Source organism: Spermophilus citellus, assembly GCF_964194105.1.
Source record: "Spermophilus citellus genome assembly, chromosome: 1".
Lineage (NCBI taxonomy): Eukaryota > Metazoa > Chordata > Mammalia > Rodentia > Sciuridae > Spermophilus > Spermophilus citellus.
This window is the reverse complement of record NC_138182.1, coordinates 194,176,757-194,194,022: the sequence shown is the minus strand read 5'-3', so window position 1 is coordinate 194,194,022 and position 17,266 is coordinate 194,176,757. Positions and strand designations below refer to the sequence as shown.

The window sequence follows — 17,266 nt, the reverse complement described above, 5'->3', positions numbered from 1 at the left end:
CTCTTTGTGTGGCTTTATATGGCCATATGTGAAGAAAACATACTTTGAAAAAGATGTATGGTCCTGGGTTTTTTTTTTTTTTTTTGTTGTTGTTGTTGTTGTTTTGGGGGATGGGGTGTTGTTTTGTTTTTTGTTGTTGTTATTGTTGTTTTTGAAAGCTTGGCTATAAAGGAATAGATAGAGGTGAGGTAGTTGAAGGGGACCCAGGATAAATGGAAACTGGTTATTTTAAGATGGAGCACTAAGGACACATGGATTTTCTTGGGGAAGAAGCCCACAAGGAGAAGCATGAAAGGTCTGTGTGAAAGGGACTTATATTTGGAGTTAGCCAATCCCCCCAAAACAAATGCTGAATGTTTTCTCTGATATAAGAGGGGTGACTCATAGTGGGGTAGGGAGGGAGAACATGGGAGGATTAGATGAACTCTAGAGAGGGCAGAGGGAATGCTGGTGGGAGGGAAAGAGGGGGAAGGGGATTAGCAAGGATGGTGGAATGTGATGGTCATCCTTATACAAAATCCATGTATGAAGATTTGAATTTGGGGCCAATATATCTTATATACAAACAGAGATATGAAAAATTATGGTATATATGTATATTAAAAATTGTAATACAAAAAAGGAGTACATGTATAATGGCATAAGTTGGCGTGAACATACTTTATGTATAGAGATACGAAAGACTGTGCTCTATATGTGTAATAAGGATTGTAATGTATTCCACTGTTATCATGTATTTTAAAAATAAATAAATAAGAAAGGGACTTATATTTGGAACATTTCAGAGGGAAAGAGATCTAGAGTCATATAAAGGAATTTGTTCAGCATAGAAAAAGTGTCCTTCTTCCTCAGAAGCAGAAAGAAAGAGATAATATGCCAAAGAATCAAAGACCTAGATTAGTCAAAACAACTTTGAAGTACAGAGCTGGAAGAATAATTGTTTGAGCTGAAATATAATTTTATCTTACTTATCAGCTACTAAATTAGCCTTTTAGTCTTTTATGGATGCTGACATGACATCTGAGGCTCCTGGGTGAGAGAAAAGGACTTTATTTCTCATAGCCCAGCAAACATTGTGGGCATCAGCAAGTTTATGTTCTTTGAGTTTCAGTGTGTATTCCTGCATGTAGAGTGGGGCATGTAGAGAGGAAATAATTCAAATGTCATCAACTGGTGAATGAACAAACAAAATGTATAATGCAATACCATTCCATATTAACAGGAATGCTATTGATGCATACTGTAGCATGGATGAACCTTAAAAATGCAAGGCTAAGAAAAAAAAAAGCCAAAACATGGAAGATTTCATATACATATATAAGAAATATGGGGCATTGGGAGATGAAAGTGTTAAAGTATCAAAGTGGAAATGTTAGAGCACACAATGGCAAAAATAAAAACTTCTGAGGAGCACCAAATGTCTGCTGAAGCTGAGGACCATAGATTTTAGAGACACATATCTCCAAAGATGTGTAGTCTTCAGCAACTGACACACATCTGGTCTATGTCATCTTGTGTCATGGGACTACACCTCTCCCTATCTCCCATGCAGTTTTTGACAGCTTCTGTTTCCCTTGATTTTTATCTGACTTTCCAGTTGTCTCCTTCCTGGTCTCCGTCCTATTTCCTCTCCGCCTTTCCATCTCCTAGTGGTCCACATTTCCCTGAACCGTCTTCCTGCATTCTCTGCAGGTCAATCTGACATGTGCCTGTGGCCTGGGCCACACTGGTGACAGCCTTCTCAGCAGAGATGAAGCTGTGCTATCAACAATCCACCAGGCATTTTTACCAAAATGCTCCTTTGGCATTTGTAAATTAATATGTCCTCAAATGAACCCAACATCCTTCTTCAACTCTTAATCTTGTTTCCCTTCCCTACCCTTGTGAACTGATTCACCAGCTAAACTAATCAGCATGGATTTCTCCCTCTTCCTTTTACTTCCTTCTGCCCATAATTCTTCCTGTGAGAGCCTTTCAAAGTTGTCCCTTTCCTGCATTTCCATTGCTTCTGCCCTTGGAGCCTTCACATTCCCTCTCATAGCAGTAGAATTCTAACTAAAGGTAATTTCACTCCCTTCCACATTTAAAACATGGATTCCATCAGGTCAGTCCAGAAGACCACTCCTTCCTTGCCATTCAAGTCCATAATTTAAAAAAAAAAAATGTAAACAAAACCACTTACAAACTGTACTCAGCCCAGTGTTCTAACTTCTAACTTTGGAATGGACCTAAGGGATTCATAGTCCAATTCTCTCATACTATAAATGAAAAGCCTGACCCAAAGACTTTAACTTCACTACCCACTTTATTCTTGTCTTACTACCATGTTAACCAGAGTACATTATCATCACCCTCAAGGAACTCAAGGTCTAGAAAAGAGAAAAGAACTCTGTGTTATGGATTCTAATGTTTTTAATATTGCCATAAACTTTCAAAAATGTGTATTGGGCCTTATGCAGACAGCTATAATATCAAAAGATAAAAATAAAATAAATGAGGGCTGGGGACCCAAAAGAGAAAATAAAGATAAAAATCAATACCCAAAGGATATATCATAATGTACTTTGCATTTGCTGGTGCTTGGCCCCAGGTTTGGCTCCAAATATTCATGTGGGGCTGATCATTGCTCTAATTGAGATATAGAAACTGTGCATGGAGTCTGAAATGGCTTCAGAGAGGAGTAGAATCTTTTGAACTAAATCTTACATGAGAAACTGAAAATTAGCAGCTAGAAGGTAGAATGACAAATCTTCCGGAGCAAAGTGATATCCAAAAGCATAACACGCTGGCCAGGGTAAGGATGGTTTTTCAATCCCCATTTCAAATGTTGGGCTAGGCAGAAAGCAAGCAGTTGTGAGATATTTGTCAAGTGAATGATTGAATAAACAGACGGCTCTTCAGCAATTTATATAAAGTCTTTGGGTCAGCCTTTTCATTTATAGTATGAGAGAATTGGACTAGGAATCCCTTAGGCCCATTCCAAGGTCTACAATTCGATTTGGTTTCCTATTTCTCCTGTACAGCAACTCTCTAGCCAGCACACACATTGATCCACCATCCCTGACTCCCTCCCTAGCTTTCAATATAACAGGTACAAGCAGCACCTTTGAAACATAATTTTTTAAAAAACATATATGAGTTTAGCACTCCATGAGAAAGTTTCTTAGATAAAAAAAGCAAAACAAAAATACTATCAATGAAATGAGAAAAAGCATTAACTGAAACTTATAGAGGAGTGGGTAGACTTATACAGGTACTGCTGAATTAATTAAGTATAATTTTGTATGTGGCAACATTATAGTGTAGTGGCAGCCTTAAGACTTGTTTTCTGAAACTTATACTTCGGGGCTTCTCTCCTCTGACATTTGGTCCTGAGTACACATTCTCATCAGACCAAGTCTTTCTCACTTAAGCCTACAATCATGTAATAACGCAGCCATTTGGGCAAACACTTGCGATTAGGGGACAGAGCAGTACACTTCCTAATCTGCATGCCAGGAAGTCTGGGGGCCTCAGGATATGATCAGATTAGAGCTTCTCAGCTGCAGGGCCTGTGCTGACTGCCTGGATGGAGATGTGCTCAATTCAATTTGCGGCAATTAGTGTGTCGAAGCAAATGCACAAGAGTCACGTATTAAAGCAGACCCTTGGAGAGAAACAGGCATTACCCATACATGTTTTCTTATCTTACAAGTTTAAAATGATGAGAAGGAAAACAGACCAACTGAGGAGAAGAGACTTGTGTGGCAAGCAGTAAAAGTAAAAGGCACAGTACCAGAGAAAAAAGGCCTGTGGAGGCCAGAGGATTGCAGTGAGAGGCTAGGAAAATGTGCTGTCCCCACAGAACCTGTGGAAGACTGCAGAATGGGGCTCCCCAGACAGCTTTTAGGGTCAGTTTTTTTTTCTTTTCTTTTTAAATATACATGAATGACAGTAGGGTGTAATTTGACATATTGTACCTACATGGAATATAACTTATTCTAATTAGGATCCCGTTCTTGTGGTTGTACATGATGTGGAGTTTCACTGGTTGTGTATTTATGTATGAACATAGGAAAGGTAAGTCTGATTCATCCCACTGTCTTTCTTATTCCCATCCCATCCCTTCTCTTCATTCCCCTTTGTCTAATCCAGTGAACTTTTATTCTTCCCTCCCTCCCGCTTATTGTGTGTTAACATATCAGAGAGAACATTAGGCCTTTGGGTTTTGGGGATTGGCTTATTTCACTTAGCAGATAGTCTCCAGTTTCATCTGCAAATGCCATAATTTCATTTTTCTTTATGGCTTAGTAATATTTAATTATGTGTTTGTGTATGTATGTATATATGTGTGTGTGTGTGTGTGTGTGTATATATATATATATATATAAAATCACATTTTTTAAATGCATTCATCTCTTGAAGGGCAACTAGGCTGGTTCCATAACTTAGCAATTGTGAACTGGGCTGCTATAAACATTGATGTAGCTGTATCACCATAGTATGCTGACTTTAAGACATTTGGGTATGGGTCAGTGTCTTTATTAAAATCCTGGAAGACATTTGCTTTAACACTGAGCCTTCTAGATCAGCCCACAGTGGAAAGCTGTGGAACTCTGTGGCATAGAGGTAAATTACATGACCCTGGGCATTTGAAATTGATCTTAAGATGCTGGTATCATCTTAACTGCTTTTGTACTATTTTACAAATCATGAAGAGGAAATGAAGATAAATATAGAAATTACTATGTTTAAATAGAAAAAAATAAAAATACCAACCAAAATTATCTCCCTATTTTTATAGCTTTAAAAATCCCTACAATGATTGCATACCTTCATTGTTTCTAAAAATCAGTTACTAGTATCTTTCATATAAGGTTATAAATCCTTGACCATCTATCCATGGTTCAATTTAATTGACAATTTTTTAAAATGCCAGCCAAATTGTGTGAAGGAATTATTGTGTTACTTTTACAACATAAATACTCTATTTTGCTGAATTTAATCCCTTTGATCTAATTTACTTTGAGTTTTGAAAAAGATGCATGTTATTATAGTAATATCTAAAACTCTAGAGCTGAGTTTATATTGAAGTCCTGAAATAACCCTTCTGCTTTCTGCACTCAACTTCTGGAAGCATGGATGTTGCTGTTCTCCCTTGGGAGCCACAGCCAAGGCACTTGTGATGGTGATTACTTCCAAGTCTAGTGCTTTTGTTCTGCCATGTTAAGGAATTAGGTAAAGAATTGTCCAGAGGGGCTGGGGATGTGGCTCAAGCGGTAGTGCGCTCGCCTGGCATGCGTGCGGCCCGGGTTCAATCCTCAGCACCACATACAAACAAAGATGTTGTGTCCACCAAAAATTAAAAGAATAAATAAATATTAAAAAATTCTCTCTCTCTCTCTCTCTCTCTCTCTCTTAAAAAAAAAAAAAGAATTGTCCAGATGTTTATGGTCTGAAATGTTTCTGACATCCATTCATTTGGTGGTTAGTATTGATGCACAAGTATTTATTGACTGTTTACCATGAGCAAGGCTTACAGCGAGGATCTGCTGAGTGATCCAAGCAAAGGTCTTTCTTTTATTATTATTATATTTTTTGGTTGTAGTTGGACACAATACCTTTTTATTTTTATTTATTTGTTTTTATGTGGTGCTGAGGGTCAAACCCAGGGCCTTGCATATGCTAGGTGAGCGCCCTACCACTGAGCCACAACCCCAGCCCCCAAGCAATGGTCTTTTGCAAAGACCGAGAATGTTACTTAGCATCCTGCCGAAGGTATTGAACAAACATACCTGCTATGTATCATGTGACCTAAATGGACACAAAAGGATTGTAAGAATTTATTTTCCTTTGCTCGGTCACTAGTATCTTCACTTATAGTCATAGTTCTAAGTTATAAACTTATGTTGGTGAATTGAGAAGTTCACTTCTATTGATCTTTCTAGTCACCCTCCAATGACCTATGTGTATGGAGTGTGCACTGAGATAAAGTCAGGAAGGTGTTCAATTTGGTGTCCTTGCTCCACATACCTGCTTTAGGGATGTTGTTTCTCACTACAGAATCAACCAATGCCTGCTCCAAACCCACTGCACAAACACAATTATAACCTGTATCATATCGGTGATAATGTTTTGTTGTTGTTGTTTATAACTTTACTTTCTTTACATTTTGTGGTCTCACCTGGGCGAAGAGCCAAATCTTTTTATATCCAGCAAGTACCTGGCTCACATTAGACAGTCCAAAATATTGATGAATGTTGACACCCTACCTTCATGCTTGAACTCTCACTGTAATTTTCTTCTCTTTTATTTTTTTTTTTCAAAACAATTTTCCTCCTGCCTGATCTCATGCTTCTCTTCCTCACCTGTTCCCAGCCTCACTTTCCATTCTTCCCATATCTGGGAAACTTCTATACACTTCAGGCCAGAACTGAGCAATCTCTAGAATTCTTCATCCACCCTAGGAGGCCTCCAGAAGATTACTGCCTCTTCTCAGCTCTTAAGCTGTTCCCTAATGCTTCTGTCACAGCATTTAGCACACCGTGTTGATTGTTGTCTACCCACTTATACCAGGAGAAACCCCAGGAGTGAAGAGACCATATCTTATTCACAACTGAGTACCCAGTGCATAATAGTCACTCCATAATATTTATTGAATACAATAATGAATGGGCATGACTGTTGGAGTGCATCTTCTTTATAATTAGACAAATTATTTTATGAATTTAGCACATTTTGAGGGAAATTAGTGAAATTTCCAGTAACTATTTTTATATACTTATTCTTCCCTCCATTCTACCTGAAAACAACTCCCAAGAAAATTCATTCCTACATCCAGCCCATCCCTAGGCATTCACTCAAGAGCATGTTCTAGAATAAAGGTCTTCATTCGTTAATGTTGTTGTAACACAATTCCTCAAACTGGGTGACTTATAAACAACAGAAGTTTATTTCTCACAATTCTGAGGCCAGGAAGTCTAAGATCAAGGTGCCATCAAATTCAATATCTGGTGAAAGGATGCTTTCTGGTTAATAAATGATGCTTTCCTCATGTGTTCCCACATGATGTATAGAGGAAGGTAGCACTCTGAGGCCTCTTTTATTTTATTTTTTTTTATTGGTTGTTCACAACATTACAAAGCTCTTGACATATCATATTTCATACATTAGAATCAAGTGGGTTATGAACTCCCATTTTTACCCCAAATACAGATTGCAGAATCACATCAGTTACACATCACATTTTTACATACTGCCATATTAGTGACTGTTGTATTCTGCTACCTTTCCTATCCCCTACTATCCCCCCTCCCCTCCCCTCCCATCTTCTCTCTCTACCCCATCTACTGTAATTCATTTCCCTCCATGTTTGTTATCCCATTCCCCTCATAACCTCTTATATGTAATTTTGTATAACAATGAGGGTCTCCCTCCATTTCCATGTGATTTCCCTTTTTTTCTCCCTTTCGCTCCCACCTCATGTCTCTGTTTAATGTTAATCTTTTCTTCCTGCTCTTCCTCCCTGTTCTGTTCTTAGTTGCTCTCATTATATCAAAGAAGACATTTGGTATTTGTTTTTTAGGGATTGGCTAGCTTCACTAAGCATAATCTGCTCTAGTGCCATCCATTTCCCTGCAAATTCTGTGATTTTGTCATTTTTTAGTGCTGAGTAATACTCCATGGTGTATAAATGCCACATTTCTTTTATCCATTCATCTATTGAAGGGCATCTGGGGCCTCTTTTAGAAGTGCACTATTTCCACTCGTGAGGGCCCCACCTTCATGACCTACTCACCTCTGTTACTAGTGCTTAGTGCATTCGTGATCAGGTTTCAATATATGATGTTCGGGGTCACAGAAACATTTAGTCTATAATAGATATTTAGCCCTAAATTATAGCCAAATAAACATACACAAATACCACATCTAAGCCAAAGCTTAAGACTTTATAATAAACCAAAATATAGAGAGAAATTTCTACTGAATGAAGCATCGCCTCTACAAATGACATTTATGCCCACAAAGAACTGTTCGTTTAATAGAAAATGTGGGGAAATGACTCATGGTTCTGCAAATTGGCTCTGTTAACTCCAAGATGTGCCATTTGCATAGACTAAGACATGAGCATTACCCCAGGATGTAGCAGTTGTTGTAAAGCTCTAGCCTGGGTAAGTGACTATGGGAAAAATCCACACTCTTCTTCTGCAGGCTTGGAAATAAACAATTTTATCTTCTGGAGAGAAGGAATGTTTGAAAAGGAAGTTAACCATCAGTCAGCCTTTTCCATCATTTTTATAAAAATTCCTCTCCTTTAACAAGACTACAGAAAGCCAAGCTCCCAAGGCTGCAGGTCTAGTGCACAGAGGAGATGCTAATTGCACTTGTGCTAGTTGATGGATGTATCACAAAGTCTACATTTAGAGCAAAATGCAGAACATGATGTAATGGCAGAGTACTCCACTTACTCTGTCACAATAGTCTTTCTTTTTCTTTTCTTTCATACTTAATTTTTAAATGTTCAGAAAGTATAGTTCAAGATGTTATTTCAATTAAAGTTTTAGTGAATAGACTAACCTAATCATGAATTAGCAAATTTGCAGATTTGTAAGAAAAATATCATACAGACAGGATTTTCAGGCAACCACTTAATAACCATCCCCTGAATATTATAGTCCACATTCTCACTTTATTTGACCTTATGCATAACAGTGTCCAAAAGTAAATAAATAAAAAGATGAGGAGGGATATTTTGTCTCTCAACCTTTAAAAAAGATGATGTCAGTGTTTCTTGCCAATGTTCTAAATAACTGGATTGGAAAATTAAATAATTGAATTTTTTGCATCATCTTTTCAAAGAATAAGAGGGAATATCCCTTCCCATCTTTGTACTTTTTTGGATGATGTTGGTACATTAGGTTAAATAAAGTTAGAAACTAGATTATAATAATAATATTCAGGAGATGATTATTAAGTGGTTCTTGAAAATCCTGTCTATATGATATTTTTGTTACAAGACTATAAATTTTCCAATTCATGATTAGACTAGTTAGTCTACTCACTAAAGCTTCATTTGAAACTTAAAATACTGCATATTTGATAATATTAAGGAATTATAACTTATGGGTATGATATTTTCATTATGATCGTGACTTTAAAATATCTCATCTTTTAAAGATACCTCAAATATTTAGGAATAAAGTTATATGATGAGTCTGACCTTTTCTTTGAAATAATAAAGGAGGATGCAAAATAAAATAGATATTTATTTAAGCCAACAGATAAAACAAGACTGCCTTGAATTAATCATTGTTAAAGCTGTGTGACAATTACCTTGGAATGTTTCATCTTATAGTATCAACTTGGAATGTTTAAAATTCACCATATAATGTTTAAACAAGATGGACTTTTTTTTTCCTCCTCAAATAGGATAACAGTTTAAGCTGAGGCAAAATAAATGTTTTTCATTTTCCTAAGCAAAGTAAAATGTTTAGAGTGCCAGTTTATGGGTCTCTCTCTCCCTGGTGTTACAGTAGCTTGTAGCAATTGTTTAGATGTATCTTCTTTGACACTGATTTAATTAACTTCTCTTAACATCTATTCAACTAAATGTATGTGTCTGAGAAGCATTTCGTGTGTTTTTTAGGATTGTGGAAAAGGGATATTATAGTGAGCGAGACGCTGCAAATGCCGTCAAACAGATCCTGGAGGCAGTCGCTGTAAGTAAGAAATAACAGCAACCCCGTGCTTGGCTCTTCATCACCTCTTTGTTTTACAGAATCGTCAGTTAAGAAACACAGACTGTAATAAGCTTCCCCATTTCTTGAGTTTGTTTCCTTCTTGTTTCATCATTTTTTAATTTGGTGTGGAAGTGGAGAAAGGTTGGATGAGATAAATATAGACCCTGGAGCATAGAGATGATTGATTTTTCATCAAGATGAGAAATGACTGAATTGGGAAGAAAAAAATTGTGGCAATTTTATTTTTTTCCAAGGAAGACATACAAATTAAAAATTTACACTGGATATGAATTTTACAAAGTTATGATAGAAACAAATAAATACACATTTACATATATGTAATTTTGAGAAGCTTGTTTGGATATCGGGAAATATTTGCCTAGATAAAACAGACTACGCTGGTTAAAACCTTCCCATATGTTTAATGGTGTCTAACACATGCTAGGACACCTTGGTGATTCATTTACTGAGTATGAACCCAAAACAACTTTTTTTTTTTTTCTGAACAAAGAGAACAGAGCCCAAGGGAGGATGGATATCATAGTCATTTAAAAAGCCAAATATATAAAATATGGCCAGAATCAAAATATAGGATATTATTCAGAGTTAATTATCTAACTAAAATTCAAATCAGCCAGTGATACAAGCACATGTCCTATTATACCCACAGCAAAAACCAAGGGAGCAAAGAAAGGAGAAAGGAAGTAAGGCAAAGAGAAACAGAGAGTAGGAGGGAGGAGGGGACCAAGGAGGGACCCTGATATCTAACTAGCTTACACACCAATCATGAAAAGAAGAATCAAGTTTCACAATATTTGCATAGAGCCATAGAAATTACCAGTGTATATGTTCTAACCAAATCCATTATTGAACTATCAACACCAGGTTTAACTTACTTTATAGCTCAGTCTTTCCAAATAACACCTTCCTGTAAAAGTATTAGGTCTTTTTGCAATAGTGAGGAATAAAAAAGTTTGAAATAAGAGTAAACAACACGGGAAAGGATGCCACAAATTTTTACATTTGAAGGAACAACACAGCTCCTAATTATATGAGTATCTAATATCAAGTTCATATTCTCACTATGCCACTTCATTCCAGGTTTTTTTTTTTTTATCACCCTGGTTTCCTAGACTTGCAAACTTGTGAATAATTTCAACTCTTCCATTCCCTTCTTTTCTCCCATTTACCTTTCCAACTTCATTTGAATCTTCCTTCAAACGTCCATAAACCTAATCCTACTCCTCATCATGCTATGAATGTTTCTGGCATATAATTAAAAAAAAAACACTTCTATTTGCTTCCAATTTCTATTCTTAAATATGTAAGTCTAGAATCATCTCTTGCAATCCCTATTTTTATTTTGTCACTTCTTATTTCAACAGTGGTAGTTCATGTACCTCTTAAATACCTATTTTAAAACTACACTTTTCCCTACCATTATTCACCATAGCTTATCTATTCAAATAAACAAATGGCTATGACCCACATCACTTTGTCCAAATCTGGCAGGCAGCCATTAAGGGTACTTTGAGAGTCAAACAGAACTGAGTTCAATCTATAGACATATGTGCATGGACACATCACTAAATACCCTTGAGCCTCAAATTCCTCTTATAAAATATGCACAAACATTCAACCTAACAGTGTTGTGGAAAAGATTAATTGAGACAATGTAAGGAAGTCACAGAAATGTTTCAATAAAGAGGGCAAAATAGGTGAAGAATTTTCAGATTCAGAATATTCATTTAAAGATTTAACTGATATTGTAAATCTATTCAAATATTCCTATTTCCTAAGTACTAAAATAAATAAAAACAATTGTGTGATAGTGTGTTCCATGATCTGGGTGCTGATTGCACAGATAAGTGCAGTTGTGAAAAGTCAGTAGGCTTTGTTTACTGACCTCTATATATATTATACCAATACAAAGCTTTTTTAAAAAAAAAGTGTGCTGAAAACTTTGTATGAATATAAAGTTATAACAGGTCATCAATGCTCGAGTCAATATGCCATGTATGTGTATTTGCAATTTACCTGACGAGTCATGTACTTGAATATGTTTTAAATTTTATCACATACTATTTTTCAGACAGATTATTTTTCTTCCTGGGACAAAAGTGTGTTATGCTCTGATACTACATGAGACAGTGATCAAGGAATGTGATAGGAGAGGGACAGTTGCCCCTCAGGCTGCCACCCTCCTCCCCATATGACATTCTACTGACAAGATATTTCAGGATGGGGTAATCTTCAGAATAATTGTTCTGAGCGCTTCTAGTGTGCCTGTCAGTGTACTTAACAACAGCATGCAGACAATCAGGTGGGGGTTATTGTAAAGACACAGAGTTATGTGAAGAATCCTGGCCAGGCAGCATGGACTGTAGTAAGGACTCTCTTCTCCCATTGCTGTTTGTTTGTTTGTTTTTCTCATTATCTGCTTTCCTCTTCTCTCTTCCAACCAACTTTCCCTTCTCAGACTCACAAAGTGACATATGGTCAACTTAACATTCCTGTGTTAGCATATTACAATAAAACTCAAAATGGATGTAAATATTATTTGATCCTAACTCCAAATTTCAAGACAAAAGCTACATTTGGATTTACTCAACTCTATCCAAGCATCCTTCCCTCATCCAACCAATTGTAAACAGGATGGGAATTTTGTAATAAAAGTGGCCAATGGAACCAGCCTGGGATGGGGAAGAAGGGGCTGTTCAAAGGGAAAGGCTGGTTGTCTAGTGGTTAGGATTTGGCGCTCTCAGAGGGAAAAGGGCAGTTATTTCTTGTGAGTGAGTCTGACACATTAAACATACCTTTTGCTACTATCTCTTCTAGTATTTTTTTTGCTGCTACTAATTATTCATGTTCCTCTCCATTCCTGATTTTTCACTGCATTCTAAAACGGTTGGTAATAATACATATCTCTCTGTAATAATACTGCATGTAAATGGTCTCAACTCTTTAATTAGAAGTCAGGCTGGCATTGGTGGATTAAAAAACAACGTCCAACCATATGTTGTTTGCAAAAGACTCATATTACAAGCAAAGAAATCCACTAGCCAAGAGTGAAAGGATGGAAAGAATATTCTATATAAATGAAGACCAACAGTAAGCAGGTATAGCTGCTTTCATATCTAACAAAGCAAACTTTGAAGGTCTCTTGAAACAAAGAGGGTCACTTCATGGTGGTAAAGGGAACAATCTAACAAGATGATATAATGATAATAAATATTTATGCCCTAAATGTTGGTGCATGTAATTACATAAAACAAATACTACTCAATATAAAGACTCAGAAACTCCAGTATAATAATATTGAGTCATTTCAACATACTTCTCTCACCAATAGTTACATCACCCAAATACAAAATCATTGAAGACTCTTCAGAACTAAATAAATATAAATCACATGATCCTAACAGATATCTATAGGATATTTCACCCAAAGACAGCTGAATTTTCCTTCTTCTCTGCTGCCTATGGAACCTTCTCCAAAACATACCATATTTTAGGACACAAATCAACTCTCAATAAATGTAAAAAAATCAATATGATTCCTTACATCTTATCAAAGCATAATGGAATGAAATTAGAAATTAACAGCAATAAAAACATAGAAATTACATACATACATAGAGATTGAATAAAGCAAATTTGAACAAAGAAGGGACAATGAAGGTAATTAAGGGAGAAATATAAAAATTCTTAGAATCAAATGAGAGTAGAGATATGCCAGAATCTGTGGGAAACAATGAATGTAATTCTAAGAGGAAAGGTCATAGCTATTAGTACCTGTGTTAAAAAAATCAACAAATAAACAACCTAACAATACATCTCAAAGTTATAGAAAAACAAGGAAAAATTATTTCTAAAATCAGTAGAAGGAAGGAAATAATTAAGATAAATGCTAAATTAATGAAATAGAAAATTTTAAAAAATAATACAGAGAATCAATGAAGCAAAATTTTAATTCTTTGAAAAGATAATAAGATTGATAAACTCTTAGCCAAAATAACCATTAGAGAGAGAAAACTCAAATCTAGAAAAGAGATGAAAAAGGAGATATCACCACAGATATGCCTGAAATCCTAAGATCATTAGGGACTACTTTGATAACTTCTATACCAATAAAATGAAAGACATAGAAAAAACAATGGATAGATTTCTGAACACATATGGCCTACAAAATTGAATCAGGAGGATACAGAAAAACTAAACAGATCAATAATAAGCAATGAGATAGAAGCAATAATAAAAAGGCTTATAACAGTGAAAATTCTGGGACTGCAATGATTCCCCAATGAATTCTACCAGACCTTTAAAGAAGAACTAATGCCAATTCCCCTCAAATTATTGCATGAAATAGAAAAGGGGACACTACCAAATTCATTCTAGGTGCATTTTTGAATAATAGTATGTTGTTAGCCATAAAAACATTTGAGGTATGATTTCATTTTGGCAGAAGCCCTAATTATTTATCATGTAAGAACTAACCTTTCTGTGAACAACTAAGTCATTCCCCACATTCTCATACTTCCATATTCTTTATAAGTCAAACTGTTTTACAGTAGACGTATGTAATTATTTTCTCATTCACTGATACAAGCATAGAACTTTTACAATGTTCTTTCAATCTCTTTCATCTTGGTGAATGTTGCTATCATGCAACAATTGTTGGCTAAAATTCTAGAATTCACTCTCCATTTGTTTACCTCACATCCCAATAATCTACAATTCACAACATAAATTTGACCATTTTTTCCTCATCTTTACTAACCCTTGGTTTTAGTCCCCATCATCTCCTGTTCATAATGCTACAAAACCTTCTAATTGGTCAACTTACATCCATTAACTAAAGCCCATTCCCCTTGTATCATTCAGAGTTATTATTTAAATCACAAATCTGCCAAACATGGTGGCACACACCTATAATCCCAGTGGGTCAGGAGGACAAGACAGAAAGATTGCAAGTTTGAAGTTAGTCCCAATAACTCCCTGCCCAAAATCATAAATCAACTGGACCATTTCCATGCTTTTACCACCAATAGCATACCATCAAAAAGAGAGCAGGCATGGTGGTGCACACCTGTAATCCCAGCAGCTTGGGAGGTGGAGGCAGGACCATCGTGAGTTCAAATCCAGCCTCAGCAAAAGCGATACACTAAGCAATTCAGTGAGACCCTGTCTCTAAATAAAGTACAAAATAGGGATGGGGATGTGGCTCAGTAGTCTAGTGCCGCTGAGTTCAATCCCCAGCCTCCCCACCCCTGAAAATAAAAATAGAATAAAATCAGAATTTCTTAACATATCTTGGATTATCCACATTCAGGTTTCTTTCTGCCATTTCAATCTCACTGCAAACAATTTTCACTTTCCTTTTCTGTGCTTGAGTCACACTGGCTTTTGTTTTTGTTTGTTTGTTTGTTTCTTGAGTTTTATGTTTTGTTTTGCTTTGCTTTTTTTCTGACCCTCAGAGAAATCAAAATTCATCCTTGTCTCAAGGTACTTGTTTCTGGGCCTGCAATCACCTTTGATTACATATTTTTTAACTTGCTTGCTTATTTCTTTCTGCTCTTTACTGAAGTGTCACATCTCTAGAATGGTGTTCCCTGACCACTCTAACATAGTGCCTACCACTACCTCCAAGCCACCCTCAATTCTTTTACCATGATTTATTGTCACTGACACAATTATTTGAAGGTATACGTTATTTTGTCCATGTTTGGTGCTCCGTATCTAACTCCATAAAGTAGGAATTTTGTGTAGTTCTCTCATATATCCAGTCACTAAAAGAGTACCTGAGGACAGTAAATGCTCAATAAATATTTACTGAGCAAGTAAATGAAAATAATCAAAGCACTCCAAGATAGCTACCATCTAGCTTATCTTCCTAGATGATGACACATAGATTGAATCTCTACTATCGCATTCCTATTCACTTTATATAAAGCAAAGTGTTATAACTTGTTCCCAACTCGTGAAATTATTTTTCTGCTCCCGTATTATCATTTCATTCTTTTCCTGTAAGTCAAAACTCACCTTCTTCAGTATGTTTGTGCTGGTTGCCTCCATTCACTTAGATCAGCTCTTGACTCTTTTGATTATCACGGTGAGCATTCTTTAATTTGGGATCCCTCAGGCAGCTAACAGAGAAAACTCTATTCCCATTCAGTAAACAAGACATGCATGTTTTCAGCATCAGATTTTCCACCTCTCAGAGTTACACCAATTAAGAAAAAAAATGCATAAGCAAAAATGCTCCAGATAGGAGTGTTCCACATAGAACAGAGGAACCTATTCCAGGTCTGCAAAGATAAATGGATTAATCTTCTGCCAATTCCTATATTTTTAAATGTTATTTTACCTATTCACAAAGCTCCTATTTAGAAACTAGGCTATCACATTTAAGGCAAGCAGTCTTTGAAAAAAGCTTTAGAAAAATCAAATTTTCTCTAGTTACTGCAACTAATGGTTAATTTTTTTAAATTAAAATAATATCTCCAAGAATTTCACAGGTAGAAAGCAAGGCAATTTTAAACTTGTGAGAAATGGCTGACATTTATAAAACAGTTTATTGTCAACTACAAAGCTATAGATAGCTCTAAAAAATGGGACAGTTGGGAACTCAAAGTAATCAGTGATACATCTCACATTTTTCCAAATCACACAGTTATAAGGCTGTATCTAGGCTGGTTGTTGAAAGCACAGAAGCAGAAAGCTTAAAGATTGAAAAGGTTTGGTAGAAGTATGTTGCAGGTATAATTATGCCCCTTCTGCAACATATCTCACAATCTACCCCTCACTCCCCACTCCATCCCAGTTCTTGCCCTGTGTATTTTACGGTATTTATCCAACATAACCTTGCTACTTCTGATTTGCGGGCTTTCAATAGTATTTGCAGAAGTTTATAAAGTGAATTTAAAAGGCGATTTCCCCTTTGGATCTGAATTCATTCTATTAGCCTTTCAAGGCAGATTCTTAAGCCTTCTTGCGTATTATTTCTTGAAATGAATTCCTGTAGTCCCAAGTCAGTCCAGGTCACTCTGGACATTCTGGAAGGGTCATCTTGCCCTAACACAATGTCATAGTTTTCCAAAGACTTGTAGCAATAACTGGAAATCTCCTCTGACATCTCTTGCTGCTGCTTCTACCTCCAGTCCTTGCCTTGCCACCACTAATATCTTGCTCTGCCTCTGTACCCCAGATGTCCTCATCCCTCTCACTTTCCCACCAATGGTACAACTTTTCTTCTCTCTGTTTTAGTTACAATTCTCTTCGGGATGTCTTGATTTTAAAGGCAAGAGTTTGAAGCCCGGAGAAACTTGTACATATGGACTATAGTAATAAATGTTTTTTTAAGAAATAGAAGTAAGTAGCTGGGCGCAATGGTCTACACCTGTAATCCCAGCACCTCGGGAGGCTGAGGCAAGAGGATCACAAGTTCAAGGCCAGCCTCAGCAACTTAGCAAGGCCCTAAGCAACTTGGCAAGACTCTGTCTCAACATAAAAAATAAAAAGGTCTGGGAATGTGGCTCAGTGGTTAA

The 17,266-nt window shown here is 36.3% G+C and overlaps 1 protein-coding gene across 1 annotated transcript in view; it reads left to right on the top strand.

The window, feature by feature from the left end:
• CAMK4 (calcium/calmodulin dependent protein kinase IV) overlaps positions 1–17,266 on the top strand; it is a gene marked incomplete at its 3' end in the record, with an annotated part of 234,535 nt that overhangs the window by 161,496 nt on the left and 55,773 nt on the right. The window contains exon 5 of the mRNA XM_081302083.1: positions 9,626–9,698. Coding sequence (XP_081158209.1) covers positions 9,626–9,698 — 73 coding nt within the window. The remainder of the gene's footprint in view (positions 1–9,625; positions 9,699–17,266) is intronic.